Genomic DNA, 24260 nt, shown 5'->3' on the forward strand with positions numbered 1-24260 from the left:
CACATTAGCACTTGGAGATCACCAAGACAGAAGCGAATGGGAGCCCCAGATTAACACATGGATCCTGGCCTTTTGGAAAACAATGACCAGAGGGGAATGTCCCGCCTCCTGTGCTGCAACTATCCTCCAGGCTCAGCAGCAGCCATGGTCAGGGTCCCAGTGCAGGAAGAGAAGTGGAGAACAAACCCAAGCAGCAGTACAGCAGGGGAAATGAGACCTCCAAAAGGAAAAAGGAAGAATGTTCATCTACTGAGGCCAGGGTTGGTGACCAGGGTCTAAAGACCACTGCTACTCAAAAGGCTGCCAAAGGAACTCCTAATCTTTGTAGGAAATGGCCAAGAACAAGTATCACTTTGTGATTAAGGATTGGGTAAAAAAAAAAAAAAAAAAACATGTATAGGAAAGAAAAGGATCTCTGAGTCGATTTGAGAGAACAGGCAATCAGGAAAAGCTCTCCATCTCCTCAAAGGTCAAAACCAAGTCTCCCAAGTAAACCCTACACCCAAGTTCCTGACTTAGGGCTTGCAGCACTGGGAAAGAGTCAGAGAGGTAGTAAAACGTGGACCTGAATTTGGAGAGGCAAACTGTGATTCAACTATTAATTAAATCAAAGAGGTAAGTGTGGTTTTCTGCTCAGCCCAGCAGGGGTATGGGAAAGCAGGTCTCACACCTAGAAATGTGCAAACTCCACCAAGAACATTAGGTCACAGGATGACGTATTCAAATCAGGAGGGTATGTTTTAAATATCTTCAGACAAGCTCTTAAGGAAAATACAAACCCTTTAAGATCTTCATTTAGTCAATCAATAATGAGTGCTCACCATGGGGCAAGGGCTTCGAAGGTGGCACTAGTGATAAGGAACCTACCTGCCAATGTAGGAGACATAAGAAATGTGGGTTCAGTCCCTGGGTTGGGAAGATCCCCTGGAGGAGGGCATGGCAACCCACTCTGGTATTCATGTCTGGAGAATCCCATGGACAGAAGAGCTTGGTGGGCTGTAGTCCATGGAGTCGCAAAGGATTGGACATGCCTGAGGCAACCTCGCAAGCATTCACATGCATGCTGCTGTATGACAATTCTTCTTTGTCAATGATTCCCTGTCTATAAAACAGAAAACACTTTTACCTGGCCTGAAATTCCCAGTTTTCTTCCTTTATTCACACCAATGTCTCCAAGAAGATCGCCGGTCTCTTCGGGTCCCCCACTAAAAAGATTAAAATGTTCTCCTGAGGTTCCAAACAGCGCTTGGTGAGGATCCAGGCCCTTGTAAGCCAGTCCGTGTACATTATCTTTGGGTGTGAAATCCACGGGTGTGACATCCTTGGGTGCAAAGGTCACATTTTCTGGCAAGTAGTCATCATCTTCATCCTATTTTCAGCGTTTAAAAAGTGGAATGCAAGTGAGTCACTGCTTGGCGTAAAGCCTGTAAAATACCATTTTCAAATGCCATGATTCATTCCCCAGACAAGAGTAATCATACTTTCGTTTCTGCTATCACAGATCACTAAATCAGGTCCCCAAACAAGTGACACTAACACAAACAACTCCATACTTTGGAACCTTTTTTTTTTTTTAAGTTGAAGTACAGTTGATTTACAATGTTACGTTAGTTCCAGGTATACAATAAAGTGATTCAGTTTAATAACATATATCGTTTTCAGATTTCTTTTGCATTATAGGTTATTTCAAGATACTGAATACAGTTCCCTGTGCTATACACTAGGTCCTTATTGTGAGCAACTAAGCACACACACACACACACACACAGTGTATATATTTTAATCTCAAACTCCCAATTTATCTCTCCCCCTTGGCCTCATCACTCTCTCCTTTGCTAACCATAAGCTTGTTTTCTATATCTGTGAGCCTATTTCTGACAAACAATTCCACTTTAAGAATCTGAACAGACTGGGGGCATCAGTGGGGTTGGCATGCTGTTGAATGCATTATCTGGCATAATGAGGACAGTTTTAGGGTATGGGTATTTCCCTGTAATAGGATAGGACTGATTTCTAAAATTTTCTGACCTTAAATTTCACATTCATAAAATAACAGGTGCTAGTGTGCCAAACTGAAGGTCAATTGTTCTATACAATACCTCAGATCCTTCAGAGCCTCCAGGGGGTAATGCACAACCATAGATTTTTACTCCAGGATCTATCAAAGAGATTTCAAATGCATTAGCCAGGCGTGACTAGAAATATAGAAAGCTGATTCACTGACACACTTCAGAGGAAGATGGCTGAGCCTGTAAAAGGTGCTCCAGCTTTAGCGTCGGGCACTCGTCACTCAGGTATTCCACCAGCTCCTGCCCCACCTGCACTCTGGCGACAACGCACACAGTGACGAGCCACTACCGCCCAGAGCCACGGGGAACCGGAAGGAAAGCACTGCTTCCTCCCAGAGTTCACAGTCTGGCTGGGGAGACCACAGGACAGGAATAAACAGAAAATAACCATGTTAAGCTCCAACACTGTTTTGGTAAAGGTAGGAAACAAGAACTTTCCTAGGCTGCTGGTGGGAATGTAAAATAGTACAATGTATCTCGCATTACAGGTGAAAAACCTTAAAATATGTGCACATCACTTGACCCAGCAATCTTATTGCTAGAAACAGATAGTCATCAAAAATGCATGCTGTAGGGGACTTCCCTGGTGGCCCAATGGCTAAGATTCCACACTCCCAATGCAGGGGGCCTGGGTTCAATCCCTGGTCATGACATTAGATTAATACACACCATAACTTAAGAGTTCATAGGTCCCAACTAAAGATCCCACATGCTGCAATGAAGAGCAAATATCCCGAGTGCCGTGGCTAAGACCCAGCACAGCCCAATAAATAAATAAATACACAATTTCAAAAAAAAAAAAAGTCTGCATGGCACAACTAAGAGTTTGCATGCCACAAATGAGGCAGCAAGGATCAAAGATCCCACATGCCGCAACTGGGACCTGGCACAGCCAAGTAAATATTTTTTAAAAGTATGCTGCAGAATTGATGGTAATCAATATACATACCAGGTTTCTGTCGGCGTGGTCTTCTCTTTACTCGAGGACCAATTCCTTGTCCTTCCTTCCAACCCATTTTTCTTAGCAATTCAAAACCAACAGATAATCTAGGATATCAAGGTACCAACAATGAACTTTTTAAAACACCAAGGAACAGCAGGAAACAAGCAACTCATGTATCTGCCATGCCTGAGCCCTTCTCCCATCCCTGTTAGGACTGCATGGCCCTGCTGTTCTCACTACAGCTGACTGACCTTGGGGAAGTCCATCAGATGCCTCCTCTCCCAGGGCTTTGGGACAGGCACACAGATGCCAAGCATGTGGCCTGGGAAGACATGATGGTCTGAGGTTGCCAAATCAGGCCACATGCCCAGGAGCAGAACAAGGAGGTATGCAAAATGGGAGGGTAGAATGAGGAGAGACTCCTTAAAATTGTGAGGCAGGGGGTCAGAGGGAAGCTGCACCAGCTCCTAATAGCTCTGCAGCCTCCAGTAACACAGCCAGTGGCTAGAGTTCTAGAGTATGCCATGTAGTAACAGCACAAGGTCCTTTTAGCAAAACCCCCTTTTGTACTCAAGCTGGGCTAAGAGGGCTTCTCCTACTTGCAGCCAAATTAACCTTAATTAAGATTCAGTTCAGTTCAGTCACTCCGTCGTGTCTGACTCTTTGCGACACCATGAATCGCAGCACGCCAGGCCTCCCTGTCCATCACCAACCCCCGGAGTTCACTCAGACTCACATCCATCGAGTCAGTGATGCCATCCAGCCATCTCATCCTCTGTCATCCCCTTCTCCTCCTGCCCCCAAATCCCTCCCAGCATCAGGGTCTTTTCCAATGAGTCAACTCTTCGCATGAGATGGCCAAAGTACTGGAGTTTCAGCTTTAGCATCATTCCTTCCAAAGAAATCCCAGGGCTGATCTCCTTCAGAATGGACTGGTTGCATCTCCTTGCAGTCCAAGGGACTCTCATGCAAAATGCCAGGCTGGATAAATCACAAGCTGGAATCAAGACTGCCAGGAGAAATATCAACAGCCTCAGACATGCAGATGATACCACATTAATGGCAGAAAGTGAAAAGGAACTAAAGAGCCTCTTGATGAGGGTGAAAGAGGAGAGTGAAAAAGCTGGCTTAAAATTCAACATTCAAAAAATGAAGATCATGGTGGCCAGTCCTATCACCTCATGGCAGATAGATGGGGAAAATGTGGAAACAGTCTCAGATTTCATTTTCTTGGGATCCAAAATCAATGCGGACGGTGACTGCAGCCATGAAATTAAAAGATGCTTGCTCCTTGGAAGAAAAGCTATGACCAACCTAGACAGTGTATTTAAAAGAGCCATCACTTTGCCAACAAAGGTCCATCTAGTCAAAGCTATGATTTTTCCAATAGTCATGTATGGATGTGAGTGTTAGACCATAAAGAAGGCTGAGCACCAAAAAATTGATGCTTTCGAACTGTGGCGCTGGAGAAGACTCTTGAGAGTCCCTTGGACAGCAAGGAAACCAAACCAGTCAATCCTAAGGGAAATCAATCCTGAATATCCTTTGGAAGGACTGGTGCTAAAGCTGAAGCTCCAATACTCTGGCCGCATGATACAAAGAGCCAACTCACTGGAAAAGACTGAGGGCAAGAGGAGAAGGTGAGTAACAGAGGATGAGATGGCTGGAAGGCATCACTGACTCAATGGACGTGAGTTTGAGCAAACTCAGGGAGATAGTGAAGGACAGGGAAGCCTGGCGTGCTGCAGTTCATGGGGTTGCAAAGGGCTGGACATGACTGAGCGACTAAACAACAAGATTATCATACATAGGCAAGGCAGTGACGCCAAGATCAGAGAAGTCAGAATTAAATTCTTCTAGGGGTGTCCCCGGTGGTCCAGCAGCTAGGACTCTGAGCTCCCGATGCAGGGGACTGGTTTCCAACCCTGGTTAGGGAACGAGATCACACATGCCACAACCAAAGATCCCACAGTGAGTGTGTGAAAGTCGCCCAGTCGTGTCCTACTCTTTGTGACCCCATGGACTATGCTGTCCATGGCATTCTTCAGGCCAGAATACTGGAGTGGGTAGCCTTTCCCTTCTCCAGGGGATCTTCTCAACCCAGGGATCGAACCCAGGTCTCCTGCATTGCAGGGGGATTCTCTACCAGCTGATCCCACAAGCTGCAACTAAAAGAGCCTGCATGTCAAGATCAAGGGTCCTGGAAGCCTCAACCAAGACCCACTGCAGCCACATAAATGGATTAATTACAAAAAAATCCTTCTTACTTCGCTGGTGTTATCAGGTCATCAAGCAAAGTGGCTCCAGGAATAGGGGCAGTAGCCGCTGCTAACTGCCGGGCCTTTTCTCGTATCCGATCTTTGGTTTTAGAAGCAAAATCATCTGTGGTAACGATTGATTTAGGTGCTATCCCAAATTCACTAAGATCCTTAAAAAAAAAAAAAAAGACAAGCAGAATTACTCACATTATTTGGAAAGTAATTAAGTATGATACATCACATGGCTTTATTTCTCTGAAAAAAAAAAAAAGTTAAAACTACGAAACTGAGTTAAGGATCAGCAGAGAAGCTGATTTTCACAGTGATTTTGGATAAGTTAAGGCCAGCGGCCAACAACAAAGTTGCTTGACAGTGGCTGCTCAGTGAAGCCACTAGAGGCAATGCCATGCTAGGAAGACAGGAAGTAAGGGCTGTATTGTTTGTTCTTCTTGGACAATATCTCAAAGGTCAGTGTGAAGAGGGTAATTTTAGAGTCGCAGTCAACAAGTATTCAGGAGCACCTCTGTGCCAGGCTTAGTGTTAGGAGCTTTTGCATTTAGTGAAGCAGTTACCGTCGGCAGCCTGTCCAACAACCAAGGCCCTTTCCTCTTTCCCCATGCCCTGAGGCTGTCCAGGCACCAGCCTTGCTCTGAGCCACCGTGCACTTCAGGATTGGTGTCTCTGGTGGGGTACGGAGGGTTCAGGAGATGGGCAGTGGTTCATGTCTTATCTAAGCCAGGCATTCTGATCCCATTTTCCCTGCCAGGGACTGCTTTAAGAATGGGTATAAGAGAATTCACCAGGGCAGATGTGAGGGAAAACCACCAGATGGTTTCTTTGCTCTCAAGAAAAGATTCCAAGAAGAAAGTCCTCCTTCCACTGGGTAATGTCATCACAAATGTGCCACCTCGAACTACCACAGCCACCTCACAACGGCAAAGAGAGCTCATGTAAGGACAAGCTGACGTGCAGAAGATTACTATGAACCTGGGACCCTGCTGACATCCAGACTTGTTTCATTAGATAGGCTTCCTCATAGATTATGCAGGTCAAACAGGAAAAGGGCCACCCCTGGCCTTTCACCTGCAGCCTAAAGCATGCCCATATAAGCACTTTACTTAATCTTTATTCCAAATGAACCCATGAATAGGTTTTAAAGAACAGGTTTAATTTTACAAGAAAACAGAGCCCAACCTTTGGGCTGCAGGACCACTTTAGAACCCCCCACTGTTTACCCTAAGAAGCTGGCGGTCTTGGTCGCTTTAATGAGACAGGCAAATGTCTGCGTGGGACTTCCTTTCACTCCTTTCTCCAGTCATTTACTCCTCCTTAAACAGCAGTATGGCATCACCAACTCAATGGACATGAGTTTGGGTGAACTCTGGGAGTTAGTGATAGACAGGGAGGCCTGGCGTGCTGCGGTTCATGGGGTCACAAAGAGTCGGACACAACTGAGCGACTAAACTGAACTGAACTGAAACAGCAGTATGTGTTTTAAGAGTCGCTGTGGAAGGCTATGGACTCAGCTCAGCAGACGTTGCACTTTTGGGGCAATTGGGGCATTTTCAAGTAAATTTGCCAATATATGACCTTCTGCTTACACTCTTGACTTTAGAAACTGGCACTAGCCTGTTCAGGCAGTACACCAATGAACGAGAATCCATTCACATACAGGGCACTATAAAGTCAAAATACCGAAAAGATAAAATCTTACAAAGAGGAGATCATACACTGGACGTTCTAGGAAGAGAGAAGGTGCTACAGCAACCACCCACCCACATCCCACTGGCAAAGTGGTGGTTATAGTTCTGCACACCCACCTCTTCATCCATAAAATCTTCGGGACCAAGAACAGACTTGTCTGCTCTGTTCTGTCGTGAAGACACGAAGGAAGAGGGTGTCCATCCTTGAAAGAAAAGAGTTTAGAACATTATAATCATAGATGGTATTTTGGTTTATGACTAAATAACACATATGACGGAGAAGGCAATGGCACCCCACTCCAGTACTCTTGCCTGGAAAATCCCATGGACGGAGGAGCCTGGTGGGCTGCAGTCCATGGGGTCGCTAAGAGTCGGACACGACTGAGCGACTTCACTTTCACTTTTCACTTTCATGCATTGGAGAAGGAAATGGCAACCCACTCCAGTGTTCTTGCCTGGAGAATCCCAGGGACGGGGGACCCTGGTGGGCTGCTGTCTATGGGGTCGCACAGAGTCGGACACGACTGAAGTGACTTAGCAGCAGCAACACATATGGAATTGAAACCTCCAGTAACTACAAATTCTCAGTGACTTCTCAGCTCACTGCTTACATAGACACAATTAGGCCACATAAACTTATTAATTTCCAAGTGCCCTGTTGTCAGAACTTAGGGGATACAGTGAGAAATTCTTCTTTCCCCAGAAGAATTTGCAACCAAGAGAAATCAAATTATACACCGAAACTTAAACAGTGGGTTGGACACAACTGAGTGACTGAACTGAACTGAGACGATTGAACAGAGAGAACTCCAAGGACTTAGAGGAACATGGAGCCACAACATGGCAGGAGCCTGGGTTCCTGAGCCAGCAATTCAAAAGGAGGCTCCCAGAAGAGTCATCAGAGCGAAAACACACACTCCCTTACTCTCTTATGTGCAGGAACCCTTCGTCTTTGAGTCCTCAGCTCAGAGCTCTGTGCCTGGAGCACAGCGGGATCATCGGACTACCTGATGGTTGAGTGGATGAAAAGCTGCATGGATAAAGAGCATTCGGGCCCTGAGCCTTTGGAGTGGGAGCACTGATTCCAAGATCTTAGACTACCAGGGAACTAACCCTAGAGAATATCAAACAGTGAGAACTCACACAAAGGAAACCACTTGAATACAAGAGCTGGCATCACCCAACCTCCAGTAGCACCCTGTGCAGAACGCCTCATCTAAACAACAAACAAAACAAAAATACAAACCCGATCATCAGCAGACAGGATTACCACCTCCCTCAGCCTTGGCCATCAGAGAAAAAACAAACAAAAACTCAGCACAGATCTCACCCTATACAAGCTTACACAAACCACTGGACCAACCTTAGGAGGGCAGAAACCAAAAGGAAGAAAGAATTCAACCTTGAAGCCTGGGAAAAGGAGACCTCAAACACAATAAGTTTAAAAAAATAATAATGAAAAGGCAGAGAAATACTATACAAATGAAGGAACAAACTAGAAACACAGAAATCCAAATAAATGAAGAGGAAATAGGCAAACTATCCGAAAAAGAATTCAGAATAACGACAGTAAAGATGATCAAAAACCTTGAAAACAAAACGGAGAAAATGCAAGAATCAATTAACAAAGACCTAGAAGAATTAAAGAATAAACATGCAGAAACAAACAACACAATTATTGAAATTAAAAATACTCTAGAAGGAATCAATAGCAGAATATCTGAAGCAGAAGGACAAATTGGTGAGCTGGAAGATAAAATGGTGGAAATAATTTCTGAAGAACAGAATAAAGTAAAAAGAATAAAAAGAACTGAGGACAGTCTCAGAGACCTCTGCAACAATATCAAATACACCAACATTCGAATTACAGGGGTCCCAGAAGAAGAAGAGGAAAAGAAAGGGTATGAGAAAAATTTCAAAGAGATTATAGTTGAAAAATTTCCCAACATGGAAAAGGAAAGAGTCAATCAAATCCAAGAAGCACAAAGAGTCCCATACAGGATAAACCCAAGGAGAAACACACCAAGACACATACTAATCAAACTAACAAAGACTAAACACAAAGAAAGAATATTAAAACCAGCAAGGGAGAAGCAACAAGTAACATACAAGGGAAACCCATACTCTTAACAGCTGATCTTTCAGCAGAAACTCTGCAGGCTAGAAGGGAATGGCAGGATATTTTTAAAGTACTGAAAGGGAAAAATCTACCACCAAGATTACTGTACCTGGCAAGGATCTCATTCAAAATTGATGGAGAAATAAAAAGCTTTTCAGACAAGCAGAAGTTAAGAGAACTCAGTACCACCAAACCAGCTTTACAACAAATGTTAAACGGACTTATATAGTCAAGAAATACAAGAGAAGAAAAAAGATCTACAAAATCAACCCCAAACAATTAAGAAAATGGCAATCAGAACATATATATCAATAATTACTTTCAATGTAAATGGATTAAAAGCTCCAACCAAAAGACACAGACTGGCTGAATGGATACAAAATCAGGACCCATATATATGCTGTCTATAAGAAACCCACTTCAGACCTCAAGACACATATAGACTGAAAGTGAGAGGATAGAAAAAATATATTCCATGCAAATGGGAAGCAAAGAAAGCTGGAGTAGCAATCCTCATATCAGACAAAATAGACCTTAAAATAAAGAAGATTACAAGAGATAAGGAAGGACACTAAATAAATAATGATCAAGGGATATAAGAGGAAAACATAATAATTGTAAATATCTATGCACCCAACATAGAAGCACCTCAGTACATAAGACAAACACTAATAGACATAAAAGCAGAAATTTACAGTAACACAATAATAGTAGGAGACTTTAACACCCCACTCACGCCAATGGACAGATCATCAAAACAGAAAATTAATAAGGAAACACAAGTCTTAAATGATACATTAGATGAGACAGATCTCATTGATATCTTCATGACATTCCATCCCAATGCAGAAGAATACACCTTCTTCTCAAGTGCATATGGAACATTTTCCAGGAGACATCATCACATCGTGGGTCACAAATCAAACCTCAGTAAGTTTAAGAAAAGTGAAATCATATCAAGCATCTTCTCCAACCACAACACTATGAGACTAGATATCAATTACAAGAAAAAAACTGTAAGAAACACAAACATATGGAGATTAAATAACACATTTCTAAGGAACCAGCAGGTTACTGAAGAAATCAAAAGGGAAATAAAAAAATTTCTAGAAACAAATGACAATGAAGACAGGACAACTCAAAACCTATAGGATGCAGGAAAAGCAGTTCTAAGAGGAACTGCTACTGCTGCTGCTAAGTCGCTTCAGTCGTGTCCGACTCTGTGCGACCCCACAGACGGCAGCCCACCAGGCTCCCCTGTCCCTGGGATTCTCCAGGCAAGAACACTGGAGTGGGTTGCCATTTCCTTCTCCAATGCATGAAAGTGAAAAATGAAAGTGAAGTCGCTCAGTCGTATCCGACTCTTAGCGACCCCACGGACAGCAGCCCACCAGGCTCCTCCGTCCATGGGATTTTCCAGGCAAGAGTACTGGAGTGGAGTGCCATTGAAAGTTCATAGCAAAACAATCCTACCTCGAGAAACAAGAAAAACATTAAATAGACAATCTAACTTTACACCTAAAACAACTGGAAAAAGAAGAACAAAAAACACCCAAAATTAGTAGAAGGAGAGAAATCATAAAGGTCGAAGCAAAAATAAATTTAAAAGAAATGAAAGAAACAATAGTAAAGATTAATAAAACTAAAAGCTGATTCTTTGAGATGATAAACAAAATTGACAAACCTTTAGCCAGACTCATCAAGAAAAAAAGAGAGAAGAATCACATCAACAAAATTAGAAATGAAAAAGGAGAGGTTACAACAGACAATGCAGAAATACAAAGTATTATCAGAGACTACTATGAACAACAATATGGCAATAAAATGGATAACCTGGAAGAAATGGACAGATACTTAGAAAAGGTCAATCTTCCAAGACTGAACCAGGAAGAAATAAAAATTATGAACAACACAATTACAAGCACTGAAATTGAAGCTGTGATCAAAAATCTCCTAAAAAACAAAAGCCCTGGACCAGATGGCTTCACAGGAGAATTCTATCAAACATTTATAGAAAAGCTGATGCCTATCCTTCTAAAACTCTTTCAAAAGATTGCAGAGTAAGGAACACTTCCAAACTCATTCTACAAGGCCACCATCACCCTGATACCAAAATCAGACAAAGACAACACAATAAAAGAAAAGTACAGGCCAATATCACTGATAAACACAAATGCAAAAATCCTCAACAAAATTGTAGCAAACAGAATTCAGCAACACATCAAAAAAGCTCATACACCATGATCGAGTTGGGTTTATTCCAGGAATGCAAGGATTCTTCAATATACACAAATCAATCAGTGTGACACACCATACTAACAAAGTGAAAGATAAAAACCATGTGATCATCTCAATAGATGCAGAAAAAGCCTCTGACAAAATTCAGCACCCATTTATGATTAAAACTCTTCAAAAAATGGGCATAGAACGAACCTATCTCAACATAGTAAAGGCCATATATGATAGGCCTACAGCAAACATTATACTCAATGGTGAAAAACTGAAAGCATTCCCCCTAAGATCAGGAACAAGACAAGGGTGTCCACTTTCACCACTATTATTCAACGTAGTTCTGGAAGTCCTAGCTACAGCAATCAGAGAAGAAAAAGAAATAAAAGGAATCCAGATCGGAAAAGAAGTAAAGCTCTCACTGTTTGCAGATGACACGATGCTGTACACAGACAACCCTAAAGATAGTATCAGAAAATTACTAGAGCTAGTCAGGGAATTTAGCAAAGTTGCAGGATACAAAATCAATACACAGAAATCACTTGCATTTCTATATACTAACAATGAAAAATCAGAAAGAAAAATTAAGGAATCAATCCCATTTACCATTTCAACAAAAAGAATTAAATATCTAGGAATAAACTTGCCTAAGGAGACAAAAGAACTGTACACAGAAAATTATAAGACACTGATGAAAGAAATCAAAGACAACATAAACAGATAGATATTCCATGTTCCTGGATAGGAAGAATCAATATTGTGAAAATGACTATACTACCAAATGCAATCTACAGATTCAGTGTGATCCCTATCAAACTACCAATGGCATTTTTCACAGAACTAGAACAAAAAATTTCACAATTCATAAGGAAATACAAAGGACCTCAAATAGCCAAAGCAGTCTTGAGAAAGAAGAATGGAGCTGGAGGAATCAACCTTCCTGACTATTATACTACAACCTTCCCGATTATACTACAAAGCTACAGTCATTAACGCAGTATGGTACTGGCACAAAAACAGAAATCTAGACCAACAGAACAAGACAGAAAGCCCAGAAATAAACCCATGCACCAATGGGTGCCTTATTTTTGACAAAGAAGGCAAGAATATACAATGGAGCAAAGGCAGCCTTTTCAATAAATGGCGCTGGGAAAACTGGACAGCTACGTGTAAAAGAATGAAATTAGAACACTTTCTAACACCATACACAAAGATAAACTCAAAATGGATTAAAGACCTAAATGTAAGACCTGAAATGATAAAACTCTTAGAGGAAAACATAGGCAGAACACTCGATGACATAAATCAAAGCAAGATCCTCTATGACCTACCTCCTAGAGTAACGGAAATAAAAACCAAAGTAAACAAGTGGGACCTGATTAAACTTAAAAGCTTTTGCACAGCAAAGGAAACCATAAGCAAGGTGAAAAGACAACCCTCAGAATGGGAGAAAATAGCAAATGAAACAACAGACAAAGGATAAATTTCCAACATATACAAGCAGCTCATACAACTCAATGCCAGAAAAACAACCCAATCAAAAAGTGGGAAAAAGACCTAAACAGACATTTCTCCAAAAAAGACATACAGGTGGCTGACAAACACATGAAAAGATGCTCAACATCGCTCATTATTAGAGAAATGCAAATCAAAACCACAATGAGATATCACCTCACACTGGTCAGAATGGCCATCATCAAAAAGTCTACAAACAATAAATGCTTGAGAGGGTGTGAAGAAAAGGGAAAGCTTTTGCACTGCTGGTGGGAATGTAAACTGATGCAGTCACTGTGGAAGACAGTATGGAGATTCCTTAAAATACTAGGAATAAAACCACCATATGACCCAGCAATCCCACTCCTAGGCATATACCCTGAGGAAACCAAAATTCAAAAAGACACATATACCCCCATTGTTCATTGCAGCACTATTTACAGTAGCCAGAACATGGAGGCAACCTAGATGTCCATTGACAGATGCATGGATAAAGAAGTTGTGGTACATATACACAATGGAATATTACTCAGCCATAAAAACAAATGCATTTGAGTCAGTTCTGATGAGGTGGATGAACCTAGAACCTATTATACAGAGTGAAGTGAGTCAGAAAGAGAAAGAGAAAAAATCGTATTCTAATGCAGATATATGGAATCTAGAGAAATGATACTGAAGAATTTATTTACAGGGCAGCAATGGAGAAACAGACATAGAGAAGAGACTTATGGACATGGGGAGAGGGGAGGAGAGGGTGAGATGTATGGAAAGAGTAACATGGAAACTTACATTACCATACATAAAATAGATAGCCAAAGGGAATTTGCTGTATGGCTCAGGAAACTCAAACAGGGGCTCTGCGTCAACCTAGAGGGGTGGGATGGGGCAGGAGATGGGAGGGAGGTTCAAAAGGGAGGGGATATATGTATACCTATGGCTTATTCATGTTGAGGTCTGACAGAAAACAACAAAATTCTGTAAAACAATTATCCTTCAATAAAAAAATAAATTAAAAAAAAACAAAGTTGGAGGATGTGAAGCGCACGGTGGACCTGAGCAGCCACCTGGCCAAGGTGACGGCCGAGGTGGTCCTGGCGCACGCGGGCAGCGGCTCCTCGCCCCGCGCCGCCTCCTTAAAAAAAAAAACAAAAAAAAAACACAAAGTTAAACAGTGAAAGGAACCCAACTAGATCTGAGAAGAAAGATGTAAGATCACCTTAAAAGGAAGGACATCTCTGAGACCACCAGGATAGCAAAATACACTAATATATCAAGGGGCTTCCCTGGTGGCTCAGCAGTAAAGAATCTGCCTGCAATTCAGGAGCCGCAGGAGACACGGGTACAATCCCTGGGTTGGGAAGATCCCCTGGAGGAAAGCATGGCAACCCACTCCGGTATTCTTGCCTGGAGAATTGTGTGGACAGAGGAGCCAGGCAGGCTACAGTCCATTGGGTTGCAAAGAGTCAGACACGACTGAAGCAACTTAACACACACACACTAACATATCAAAGAAACACTACGTCAGGTGCACTAGTCAGCCATGAAAGGATGCAACCTGGTTAGTCTAAGGGTGGGTTTCCCTGGTGGCTCAGACAGTAAAGAATCCGCTGGCAGTGCGCGAGACCTGGGCTCAATCCCTGGGTTGGGGTGATCCCTTGGAGGGGGAAATGGCAACCCACTCCATCATTCTTGCCTGGAGAAGCCCATGGACAGAGGAGTCTGGCGGGGTATAGTCCATGGGGTCGCAAAGAGTCAGACACGACTGAGCAAGCTAGCATAGCACAGTCTAAGGTCAGCAATGGCCATCCATACCAGGCCCCCAACTCCATCAAATTCCTGAGTCCTATAACTAACACCCCTGTTCCCCACTCATGGTTACCAAGGCTGTGCCGTGCCTGCAGAGAGAAATTGCACTGGAGGTCAAATTTATCCATAACCCTCTAAGATAAACTGTTTTAATTTTCTCTCACGTCCTTTCTGACTTCCTGCCAGAGTCTTGAGGAGCTGAGGAGTATGGAGCAGACCTATACCCAGTATGTGGGTGGAGCAGGCTTCCAGGACAATTTGGGAGGAACTCCAGGAGAGTGAAGATCAGCTCTCCCAGGGAATACACTGGGCCGGGCAGCTTCCCCATTTTGGATTCCTACAGTCTTTGCCCTGTAGCTGCACAGTGCTTGAATCTGTCACTCCCAAAGGTAAGGAGATATTCCATTGTATTAACATATCACAGTCTATCTGTGAAGACTAATCATTTGAGCTGGTCTTACTTTTTAATTATAATATACATACAGCCATAATTATAGCCATCAGCAGTGTACTCGTATATTTCTTTCTTCACCAGCCCTACTGCCATTTTTAACATTTTATAAATATGCTTCTTTAATAGTGCCTTAGTTATTTAATTTTGCTTTTCATAACAATAAAGCTGAACATTCTATGTAGCATTTCTGGAGTAAACTGTTCAAATACTTTGATCATTTGCTCACTGAATTGATCTTTATACATTCTTGATATTGAACTTTAAACCATCTTATTTACCCTAATTATTTTTCTTACCTGCTTTCTACCTTCCACTTTCTTGTATTGTTTTCCATCTTTATTTTACTATCATTGTTATGTATGAGTAATTTTTTAAAAAAATCTATGACAGATTTGGCTCATCTTGTCCTTAATAATTGCTAGGTGAGTTAACCAGTCATTTTAATTCATATTTGATATACGTAAGTCATTTTCTTTCAGTTTCTCTGTTAAAACATTTTTTAAAAACATACATTAAACAGTACAGAATTTACGATGTTGCATAATGTAAAAAATTTGGTTGATTTTTCTTTTCTCCAGGTGGACAACATGTACTAACAGGTGATACTGTGGACCCCAGGGTCAAGACCTGCAGTGTCTTCACCCACAGAATAGCTGTGACACCTGCCCTCCTTAGGCACTGAGTCATGTGAGGTGATGGTGCCGAGTGACTGCATGAGAGCCCTGCCCAAGGTGAGACAGAGTAGAAACCAGAAGTCACCATCATCATTTAATCACCTGGTTACGTGGTGCTGTGCTAAGTCACTCAGTCGTGTCTGACTCTCTGTGACCCCATGGACCGTAGCCCACCAAGCTCCTCTGTCCATGGGATTCTCCAGGCAAGAATACTGGAGTGGGTTGCCGTTTCCTCCTCCAGGGGATCTTCCCGACCCAGGGATTGAACCCTCATCTCTTAGGTCTCCTGTATTGGCAGGTGGGTTCTTTACCAGTAGTGCCACCTGGGAAGTCCAGTTATCTGGTTAGGATGTATCTTTTTTTTTTTAAGTCAAACCTTCAGGTTGTAATCAATAAACAACATACAAGTTCACTCTGGAAACATCCAAAGAACACAAACGACTACAGTATACTGACTGGGTTGGCCAATGCCTTTCCATTACACTGTGCGGGAAAACCCAAACAAACTTTTCAGCTAACCCTATACTAACATATTTTTTAAAGTTTTTTTATAGGGAGCATTGCTGGGGGTGGGGGTGAGGGGGGCAGAGGAGTGAAAATCTTATTATATTTCAATCACTTGCTTTAGCCATATAGTAGCTGTAATTAAGAAAATCCTACCTTCTTTTGAGCCAACAGTGTTGAAGTAACCAGCAGAGAAACCTCCACTAAAGGCTCCATGAAATCGTTTATACCTTCCTTTTTCATCTCTGACGGTCTGATCCTGGAGAGGAATCGGCTTCTTTGGTCTCTCACCTGAAAAAGAAAAAAAAATTTTTTTTGAATGAGAGAGAAGGCGGTGGAAGGTTATAGAGGATTTAGGGCAAAGATCACTGTTTCCTTTATTTATTTTTTGGCCACGCCACACAGTTCACAGAAGTTCAGTCCCCTGACCAGGGATCCAACCCAGGTCCCCCACAGTGGAAGCACTGAGTACTACCCACTGGACTGCCAGAGAAGTCCGAAAGATCATTTCTTTAAACATAATGAATTGTTCACTTCTTGTAGTTTCAAATAGAATTCAAGTTGCTTTTCCTAGATTTTAATAGAGTGTGTAGCTTAGGAAACAATATATTTTATCAATTAAAACAATATATTTAATATTTTATATATATTTTCTTTATAGTTCTAAGAAAAATTCTAGATATCTCTTTTAATATTTATATTAGAAATATGTTTTAACAAAAGTGGCCTGATTTTCCCACTAAGTTCCATTATGAAACTGAATCACACTGGGGCGAGGGTTCCAGCCCATGGAGGTGAAACATGCTGGCAGTCAGGCAGGCAAGCTGCTGGAGTGGCCCAGGGCGTGCAGAGAAGCACTTCTACATCTCTTCTGGAAATTCATGGTATCCCTGAGTCCAGAATTTTCCCACTGATATTGCCCATTTTCCCCAAAGCTTAAGTTTCCTTATTTCTGGAACTCTCTTGATTCCACAGTTTTATTGTTGTTGTTTAGTTGCTAAGTTGTGTCTAACTCTTTGCAACCCCATGGACTACAGTTACTGTTCTTTAAATGTATTACTTTTCCTACTTTGTCGGAAAGGGCTGACTTGTTAAATCATACAAACTAGTGAGTGAGTGTTAGTAGCTCAGTCGTGTCGGACTCTTTGGAACCCCATGGTAGCCCACCAGGCTCCTCTGTCCATGGGATTCTCCAGGCAAGAATCCTGGAGTGGGTAGCCATTCCCTTCTCCGGGGGATCTTCCCAACCCAGGGATCAAACCTGGGTCTCCTGCATTGCAGGCAGATTCTTCACCGTCTGAACCACCAAGGAAGTCCAACAAAATATTACACAAACAAAAAAGGAATTTAAAACATTTTAGCCTTTGGGCTTCTCTGGCTTAAGCCCAGTGGTTAAGACTCTGGGCTTCCATCACAGGGGCACAGGCTTGATCCCCGATCAGGGAACTAAGATCCCACATAACATATGTGTTTGTGTGCTTAGTCTCTCAGTTGTGTCTAACTCTTTATGACCCCATGGACTGTAGCCCACCAGGCTCCTCAGTCCATGATTTTCAGCCAAAAAAACCCAAACAAACAAAAATTTCAGCCTCACCTATGAATTCCCTATGTTTAAAGTTTCAGGTACCACAGCACAAAGTACTGCCTAATTTTATCAATTCCAATGAAAATGTCTGTATCTATTGAAAATTAAAAGTAACCATCAAGTTATTTTCAAACATTCAATTCAGAAAGCAAGTTACATAGTAGTTAAGTGCTCCAAGTGGAGTCACAGCAAGCCCACCTTTACTAGCACTGCGATTCTGGTCATCTTAACCTCTCTGTGCCTCAACTTCCTCATCTGTAAAATAGAGATGACACTAATAGCAACATCTGTTTCATTGAGTCGTTATGCAAATTATATCAGAAAATGCATGTAAAGCGCTTGGTAAAAAGAGGGACACACAAATAAATACCTTTAAAGTACCAGCATCTATTGCTATTGGTAGTAGTCAAGGCTACGGTCTTTCCAGCAGACATGTACATATGTGCAAGCTGGACAGTAAAGAAGACAGAGCACCGAAGAATTGATGCTTTCGAATTGTGGTGCTGGAGAAGACTCTTGAGAGTCCCTTGGAAAGCAAACCAGTCATTCTTAAAAGAAATCAACCTTGAATACTCCTTTGAAGGACTGATGCTGAAGCTGAAGCTACAATATTTTGACACCTGATGCAAACAGCTGACTCATTGTAAAAGATCCTGATGCTAGGAAAGATTGAAGGCAGAAGGAGAAGAGGGTGACAGAGGATGAAACAGTTGGATAGCATCACCAATTCAATGGAGATGAACTTGGGCAAACTCTGGGAGATGGTGAGGGAGAGGGAAGCCTAGCAAGCTGCATGCAGTCCATGGGATCTCAAAGAGTCGGACACAACTTGGTGACCAACAAAGTAGTAGCACATACAGTAGGTAAGACATGTCCTAAGGCCCTTGGGCACCTGTGACTGCAATAATTAAGCCAGTCACTACTTCTGGATAATGGAACAAAAAGTAAGCAAATGTTTAGCCTCATAGTCCTAAATTCTTACTTGTAGCTTATGGAGGCTTTAGGTCATTTCTAGAAATATAACCTACCCTCCTACTTGCTAGGTTTGTGACCTTAGGCAAGTTTCTTGATTTCTCTAAGCCTCAGTCTCCACGACTACAAAATCAGGGTAATAACTGAACCACCTTGTAGAATGGTGCTAAGGATTAAAAACCACATGTGAGGAGCTGAGCACAGTCACTGGCCATAGCAAAGCTTGGTTAGTATAAGTTAGAAAGTTCATTTCATTCTCAAGAACTGAATCACAACTTGGGTCCCCTAGTCCACGATTTTCACCATTTCTTAGAAATGCAGCCCACATGCTCCATTACTGCACGCGCACCTGGCACAATTCCAGGCTAAGTTGGAGTGGCGCATCCGTGCTGGATAATTCCTAGGTAGGTGGGACTGACTTGTACACCATAGCTCGGTTAGCAGCATCCCTAGCCTGTAACACTAGATGCCAGTAACACCCCTGTCCCAATAAAGCATGACAACCAAAAATGTCTCCAGACATTGCCAAAACTCCCTTGGGGGGCAAATTCATCCCTAGTGGTGAACCACCGGGTTAAGGCAAGAGAGGACAGGTCCCACCAACTCAAGGTTCTGTCTTGCTTGGTTCTCCGGGTACCCTGACCTGAAAATGGAGATGAGATTGGTCGACAACTAAGCAGAACCCAGCAGCATATGCTGGGGGCCACGCAGTGTGGGAGCCCCTGGGCTCCATGGGGCTCCTGAGCGAGAGGCACCACCTCTAATCACAGCACAAGAAAACTCCAAGGGGAAGTGGCATTTTAGGGAGGTCTATGATAATTATCACTACCAATAATAACTACTCCTTTCCTTTCACACATATTATCTCGTTTATCATACCCTGATAAGGATACTCTGATTAAAGAAGTGCCTTAAGTTCCACAACCAATAAGCACAGAACTGAAATCAGATTTCAACACAAGTCAGGGACGCAACCCATTCTGTCCTTTACTTGACTCCCCCAGGAGTTTACTGAGGGTCTTCCGGAGGAAGCAGGACTGTTCTAGACCTGGGTGTGGAAAACTAAACACAGTTCCACTCCTGTTCCCAGGGCACTCAGAGTCCAGCAGAGGAGACCTGCGTATATAGGAACTGCTCTGACAATGTGCAAGGCCCACAACATCAGAGTCACCCAGAGGCATTCATGCCATCAGTAAACAGTAAACAGAAGGTCTAAAAGGGGAAGGTAAGATGTTAGAGAAAGTCATACAGTCTGACTGGAAGGAAGCCATGGAATATGGAACCAGAAGAGCAGATGGGGGCTTCCCTGGTAGTCCAGTGGTTAAGAATATGCCTGACAATGCAGGGGACATGCGTTCGATCCCTGCTCCAGGAATATCCCACATGCTGTGGGGCAGCTGAACCCTTGCAACACAACTACTGAGCCCATGCTCTAGAGCCTGTGCTCTGCAACAAGAAGCCACCACAATGAGAAGCCCCTGCACAGCAACAAAGAGTAGCCCCTGCTCGCTGCAACTAGAGAAAGCCTGCACACAGCAATGAAGACCCAGAACAGCCAAAACTAAATAAACACATACATAAGAAGGACAGATGGTGCAGCAGCCATGGAACACAGCGCTGCAGGGTCCAGGTATGTCCTGTGGCTGACTGGGAGTTAAAGACAGTTTTAAGTGGGAGAATCACAGCACCAAGGAAGAAGAAAATGGTCCTAAATTAATCTGAGTGCAGGATGAGCTGGAGATGAGAAGCCAAGTGAACGTATCTAAGATAAGATAAGCCCCAAGGCCCCTTTCTTCCAGGCCAGAGCACCTATGTGTCTAAGAGTCTGTGTATACAGATCAGTCATTGTCTCTTTTTTTTTTTTTTGAAGGTTCTGTTTCTTTTTTTCAATTGGAGTATAATTGCTTTACAATGTTGTGTTAGTTTCTGTTGCACAACAATGTGAATCAGCTATTTATATATATGTGTGTGTGTGTATATATATATCCCTCCCAAGCCCCCATCCCAACTCTCTAGGTCATCACAGAGCACTGAGCTAAGCTCCACTGTCTTTTAAGATTTTTTTTTAATGTGGATCATGTTTTAAGTCTTTATTGAATTTGTTACAATATTGCTTGTTTTATGTCTTGGTTTTTTGGCCCCAAGGCACGTCGAGTCTTAGCTCTCTGACCAGGGATCAAACCCACACCCCCTGCATTGGAACGTGAAGTCTTTTAATCACTGGACCATCAGGGAATCCCTTCACTGTCTCTTAACCAATAAAACTTTCTGTCATGGCCAGCAACTTTAATTAAGTAATAGTCTCTCCTCTACCAATGTTTGTCTAACCTGTCACTAAAGTTTCAAAGCAGGAGGTAAAAGTGGTTATTGGTCTAGTATGTTATATTGTAAAAGGTAGTCAGAGTCTGTTTTAACTTCAAAATGCTTAGGTAACGATGAATCAGTCCTCAAAAACTTCTAGTGATGAGAAGATAAAAGATGATTTTAGGCCAGGAAATAAAAAGTTCACTCTACTTCAAAAGACTGGCTAGACCATTAGGCTTCATTCCAGATTCTGTACACCATCAATACAGGAAGAATTAGAAAAATGTAGATCAAATAGTTGATGACTTACAATGTCATTTCACAAGGAAACAACCATGAACAGAAATATAGAAATGACCCAAACTCCTTCCTGACAGGCTATAATAACCTCCACCCATGCGTGTTTAACCCTTCCTCATTCTGCATACCTAAATTCCAACCAGTTTTCAGGGGGTCCTATCCTGCCTTCTCAGGTTTCCCTGTTAGCTTGTGTAGGTTATTTCTTCTCTACTTGACATACTTTAGCGCTTGTGAATCACATACTTTTGTTTTCAACTAGATTTGAAACTTCTTGAATCAAGTATCTTTGTCAATAAATTCCTTGGGATCATGGGATGATGTGTTTGCCGATACAGCTACTGTGATCTCATGTGTGTATGTGTTCATGCTAAGTCAGTCATGTCCGATTCTTGGTGACCCTATGAACTATAGCCCGCCAGGTTCCTCTGTCCATGGGATTCTCCAGGCAAGAATACTGGAGGGGGTAGCCATTCCCTTCTTCAGGGGATCTTCTCGACCCAGGGATTGAACCCACATCTTCTGCCACTCCTGAATTGCTGTTAGACTCTTTACCACTGAGCCACTGTGGAGACCCCAAGCAATCTGAGATTGTATTAAAGAAATACAGCCTAAAATAAAGGACTCACCTAGTGATGGCCCCACTTAACCCACACTCTGGTCCCATACTTGGAGAAAAGCTTTGACAAATTAGGGTTGAGGGGACTTTAAACTGAATTTATTAGAGAACTGAGTGTGGTACAGAGATGTCTTAGAGGAAATGCAAGTAAAGTTAAGTCGCTCAGTTGTGTCTGACTCTTTGTGACCCCATAGACTGTAGCCTACCGGGCTCCTCCCATGGGATTTTCCAGGCAAGAGTACTGGAGCGGGTTACCATTTCCTTCTCCAGAGGATCTTCCCCACCCAGGGATCGAACCCGGGTCTTCAGCATTGTAGGCAGACACTTAACCGTCTGAGCCACCAGGAAAGCATAGGAAATGCAAAGGGTGTCTTTAAATACATAAGAAGCTTTCAGGAGACTAGCATTTCTTTGTCTTTTGTACTCAGAGAATAGATACAGGGCCAGCATCTGGCAGAAGTTTCTAATGGTTTGAACTGTTTGTAGGGAATAAGAGGGTTATCAGTGGCTATGTCCCAGAAGTACAAACAAGCTGACAGGATGTGGTCAGGGTGGGAAAAAAGGAGTCTGCAAATAACTCCTTGCCCACCATATTTCCTTTGCCTTCCTCCACCGGGATAGCACTGCCATCAGTCCTAACTGGCTAGTCAATACATAATTTACTGAACAAATCAAGTCATGAAGTGGATTAGACCAGAAACATGGAAGAGAATCTTGCTTCATCTTGCTCTCACCCCTACATTCCACGAGCAAGTTCGCGGTCAGCTCTGCTTTCAAAGTACTCTCAACTCACCACTACTTACCGCCGCCACCATCATCGCCCTAATTTTGTTAATCTCCCTGCTTCGCTCCTGCCCACCCCCAACCGGCCTATTCACAAAATCAAGGATAGAATAAACCTAAAAACATACATCCCTCCTTTGTGTAACCCCTCCCCCATGACTCTTCTACACTTAGTATTAAAATCCAAATTCCCTGACCACACCAAGTAAGGTTCAATCCCCACCTCCTCCTCTGAGATCATCTTCTGCCAGCCTCGCCCGGGTGCTGTATGCTCCACCCACAACAGTCCGGCCTGTTCCTCAATTTGCCAAACTGGCTCCGACTTCAGAGCCTTTGCACTTGCTGTTCGCCTTGCCTAAAATGCTCTTCACCCAAATCTTTGTACCGCTGCTTCCTTTCTCTGTTTCAGGTCTGAACTCAAACGTCCTGTCCTAGGAAAAACATTGCCTGACCACCGCTGCTTCCCTAACTCGGCTCTCACACCAACCTATCTGTCATCTTTCTGTTTCCCATCCCTCCGGGCCTTTCATCCGTCCCTCCAAAACATAAGCACCCCGAAAGCACAGTGCACGCCTTTCTGGTCGCTGTTCCCAGAGCCCGTAGCACGCAACCCTTTTCCCCAGTGCCAGAAAAGGTCTGGCACAGGGTTGAGTGTTTTGGCCCCGAACCCTGGACCCCCAGCCTGTTTGCCAGAGGCCCTGGGGACGAATCTAGCCCGCACCTTCTTCCAGCGGCTCCAGGCCAGTCCCATAGCTGACCAAATCCTCGTCGCTGTCACTGTCCAGCGCCGCCATACTGCTCCCTTCCGGACTCCGCCCCCTTGCTACGGCGGCCTCAAGCGGCCAAATATTTTCCGCGCTTTCTTCTCTGCGAACCGCTAAGAGTTCTAAGCGCGAGTCGTGAAAAGTGCTGACCCCTCCAGGCAAGCTTCTTTCTTGGGATCTGCGCCTAGTGGTTCTCAAACCCGTTTTGTTAGAGGCAGACCCCCGCAGGAGTTGCCGCGGAGGCTTTGGCTGCCACGACGGCCCATCCTAACTGCACCATGTGCCGGTCTGGAGGAGGCGCCTGGGAGAGAGTCGAACGCACCCGGCTGTCCGACTGCTGGTTCTCCAGGAAATCTGCGCACCTCCACACCCCTCCTCAAACCGGTCCAGACCCTTCCCCAACTTCACCTGCTGGCAGACTCTGCTCTCCTCAGTGCTACCACTGTCAATGTGCGGGGAATTTGCCTCTACCCCGACACATGCGCGCGCTATCTGAATATAAAGCCCTTGTTGCTTTAGCCGCTTAGTCGTGTTCCACTCTTTGCCAACCCACGGACTATAGCCTGCCAGGCTCCTCTTTCCGTATAACACCCTTAGGGTTAGTAAGTGTAGTCCCCTTCCAGACCTCTGAAAGGATTCACAGGCAGGGGGTACCCTGATGCCCACTGGGAAGGTAGTTTGGG

General features: G+C 43.4%; 1 protein-coding gene across 2 annotated transcripts in view; it reads right to left on the reverse strand.

Annotated features, from left to right (window-relative positions):
• GPATCH1 (G-patch domain containing 1) overlaps positions 1 to 23799 on the reverse strand; it is a 55806-nt gene extending 32007 nt beyond the window's left edge. The window contains exons 1-7 of one of the 2 annotated variants that reach the window (XM_070387999.1): positions 23535 to 23798; positions 16410 to 16544; positions 7091 to 7176; positions 5280 to 5440; positions 3019 to 3116; positions 2100 to 2158; positions 1127 to 1369 (exon numbers count right to left, since the gene is read on the reverse strand). In XM_070387999.1, the coding sequence (XP_070244100.1) occupies positions 1127 to 1369; positions 2100 to 2158; positions 3019 to 3116; positions 5280 to 5440; positions 7091 to 7176; positions 16410 to 16544; positions 23535 to 23607 (855 nt within the window). In that variant the 5' untranslated portion in view covers positions 23608 to 23798. Of the gene's footprint in view, positions 1 to 1126; positions 1370 to 2099; positions 2159 to 3018; positions 3117 to 5279; positions 5441 to 7090; positions 7177 to 16409; positions 16545 to 23534 lie in introns of both variants that reach the window. The other variant, XM_070388000.1, reaches the window with a different exon arrangement.
• Between the last annotated feature and the right edge of the window lie 461 nt (positions 23800 to 24260).

The sequence above is a fragment of the Bos mutus genome, chromosome 18 (genome assembly GCF_027580195.1).
Source record: "Bos mutus isolate GX-2022 chromosome 18, NWIPB_WYAK_1.1, whole genome shotgun sequence".
In the NCBI taxonomy this organism is placed as follows: Eukaryota; Metazoa; Chordata; class Mammalia; order Artiodactyla; family Bovidae; genus Bos; species Bos mutus.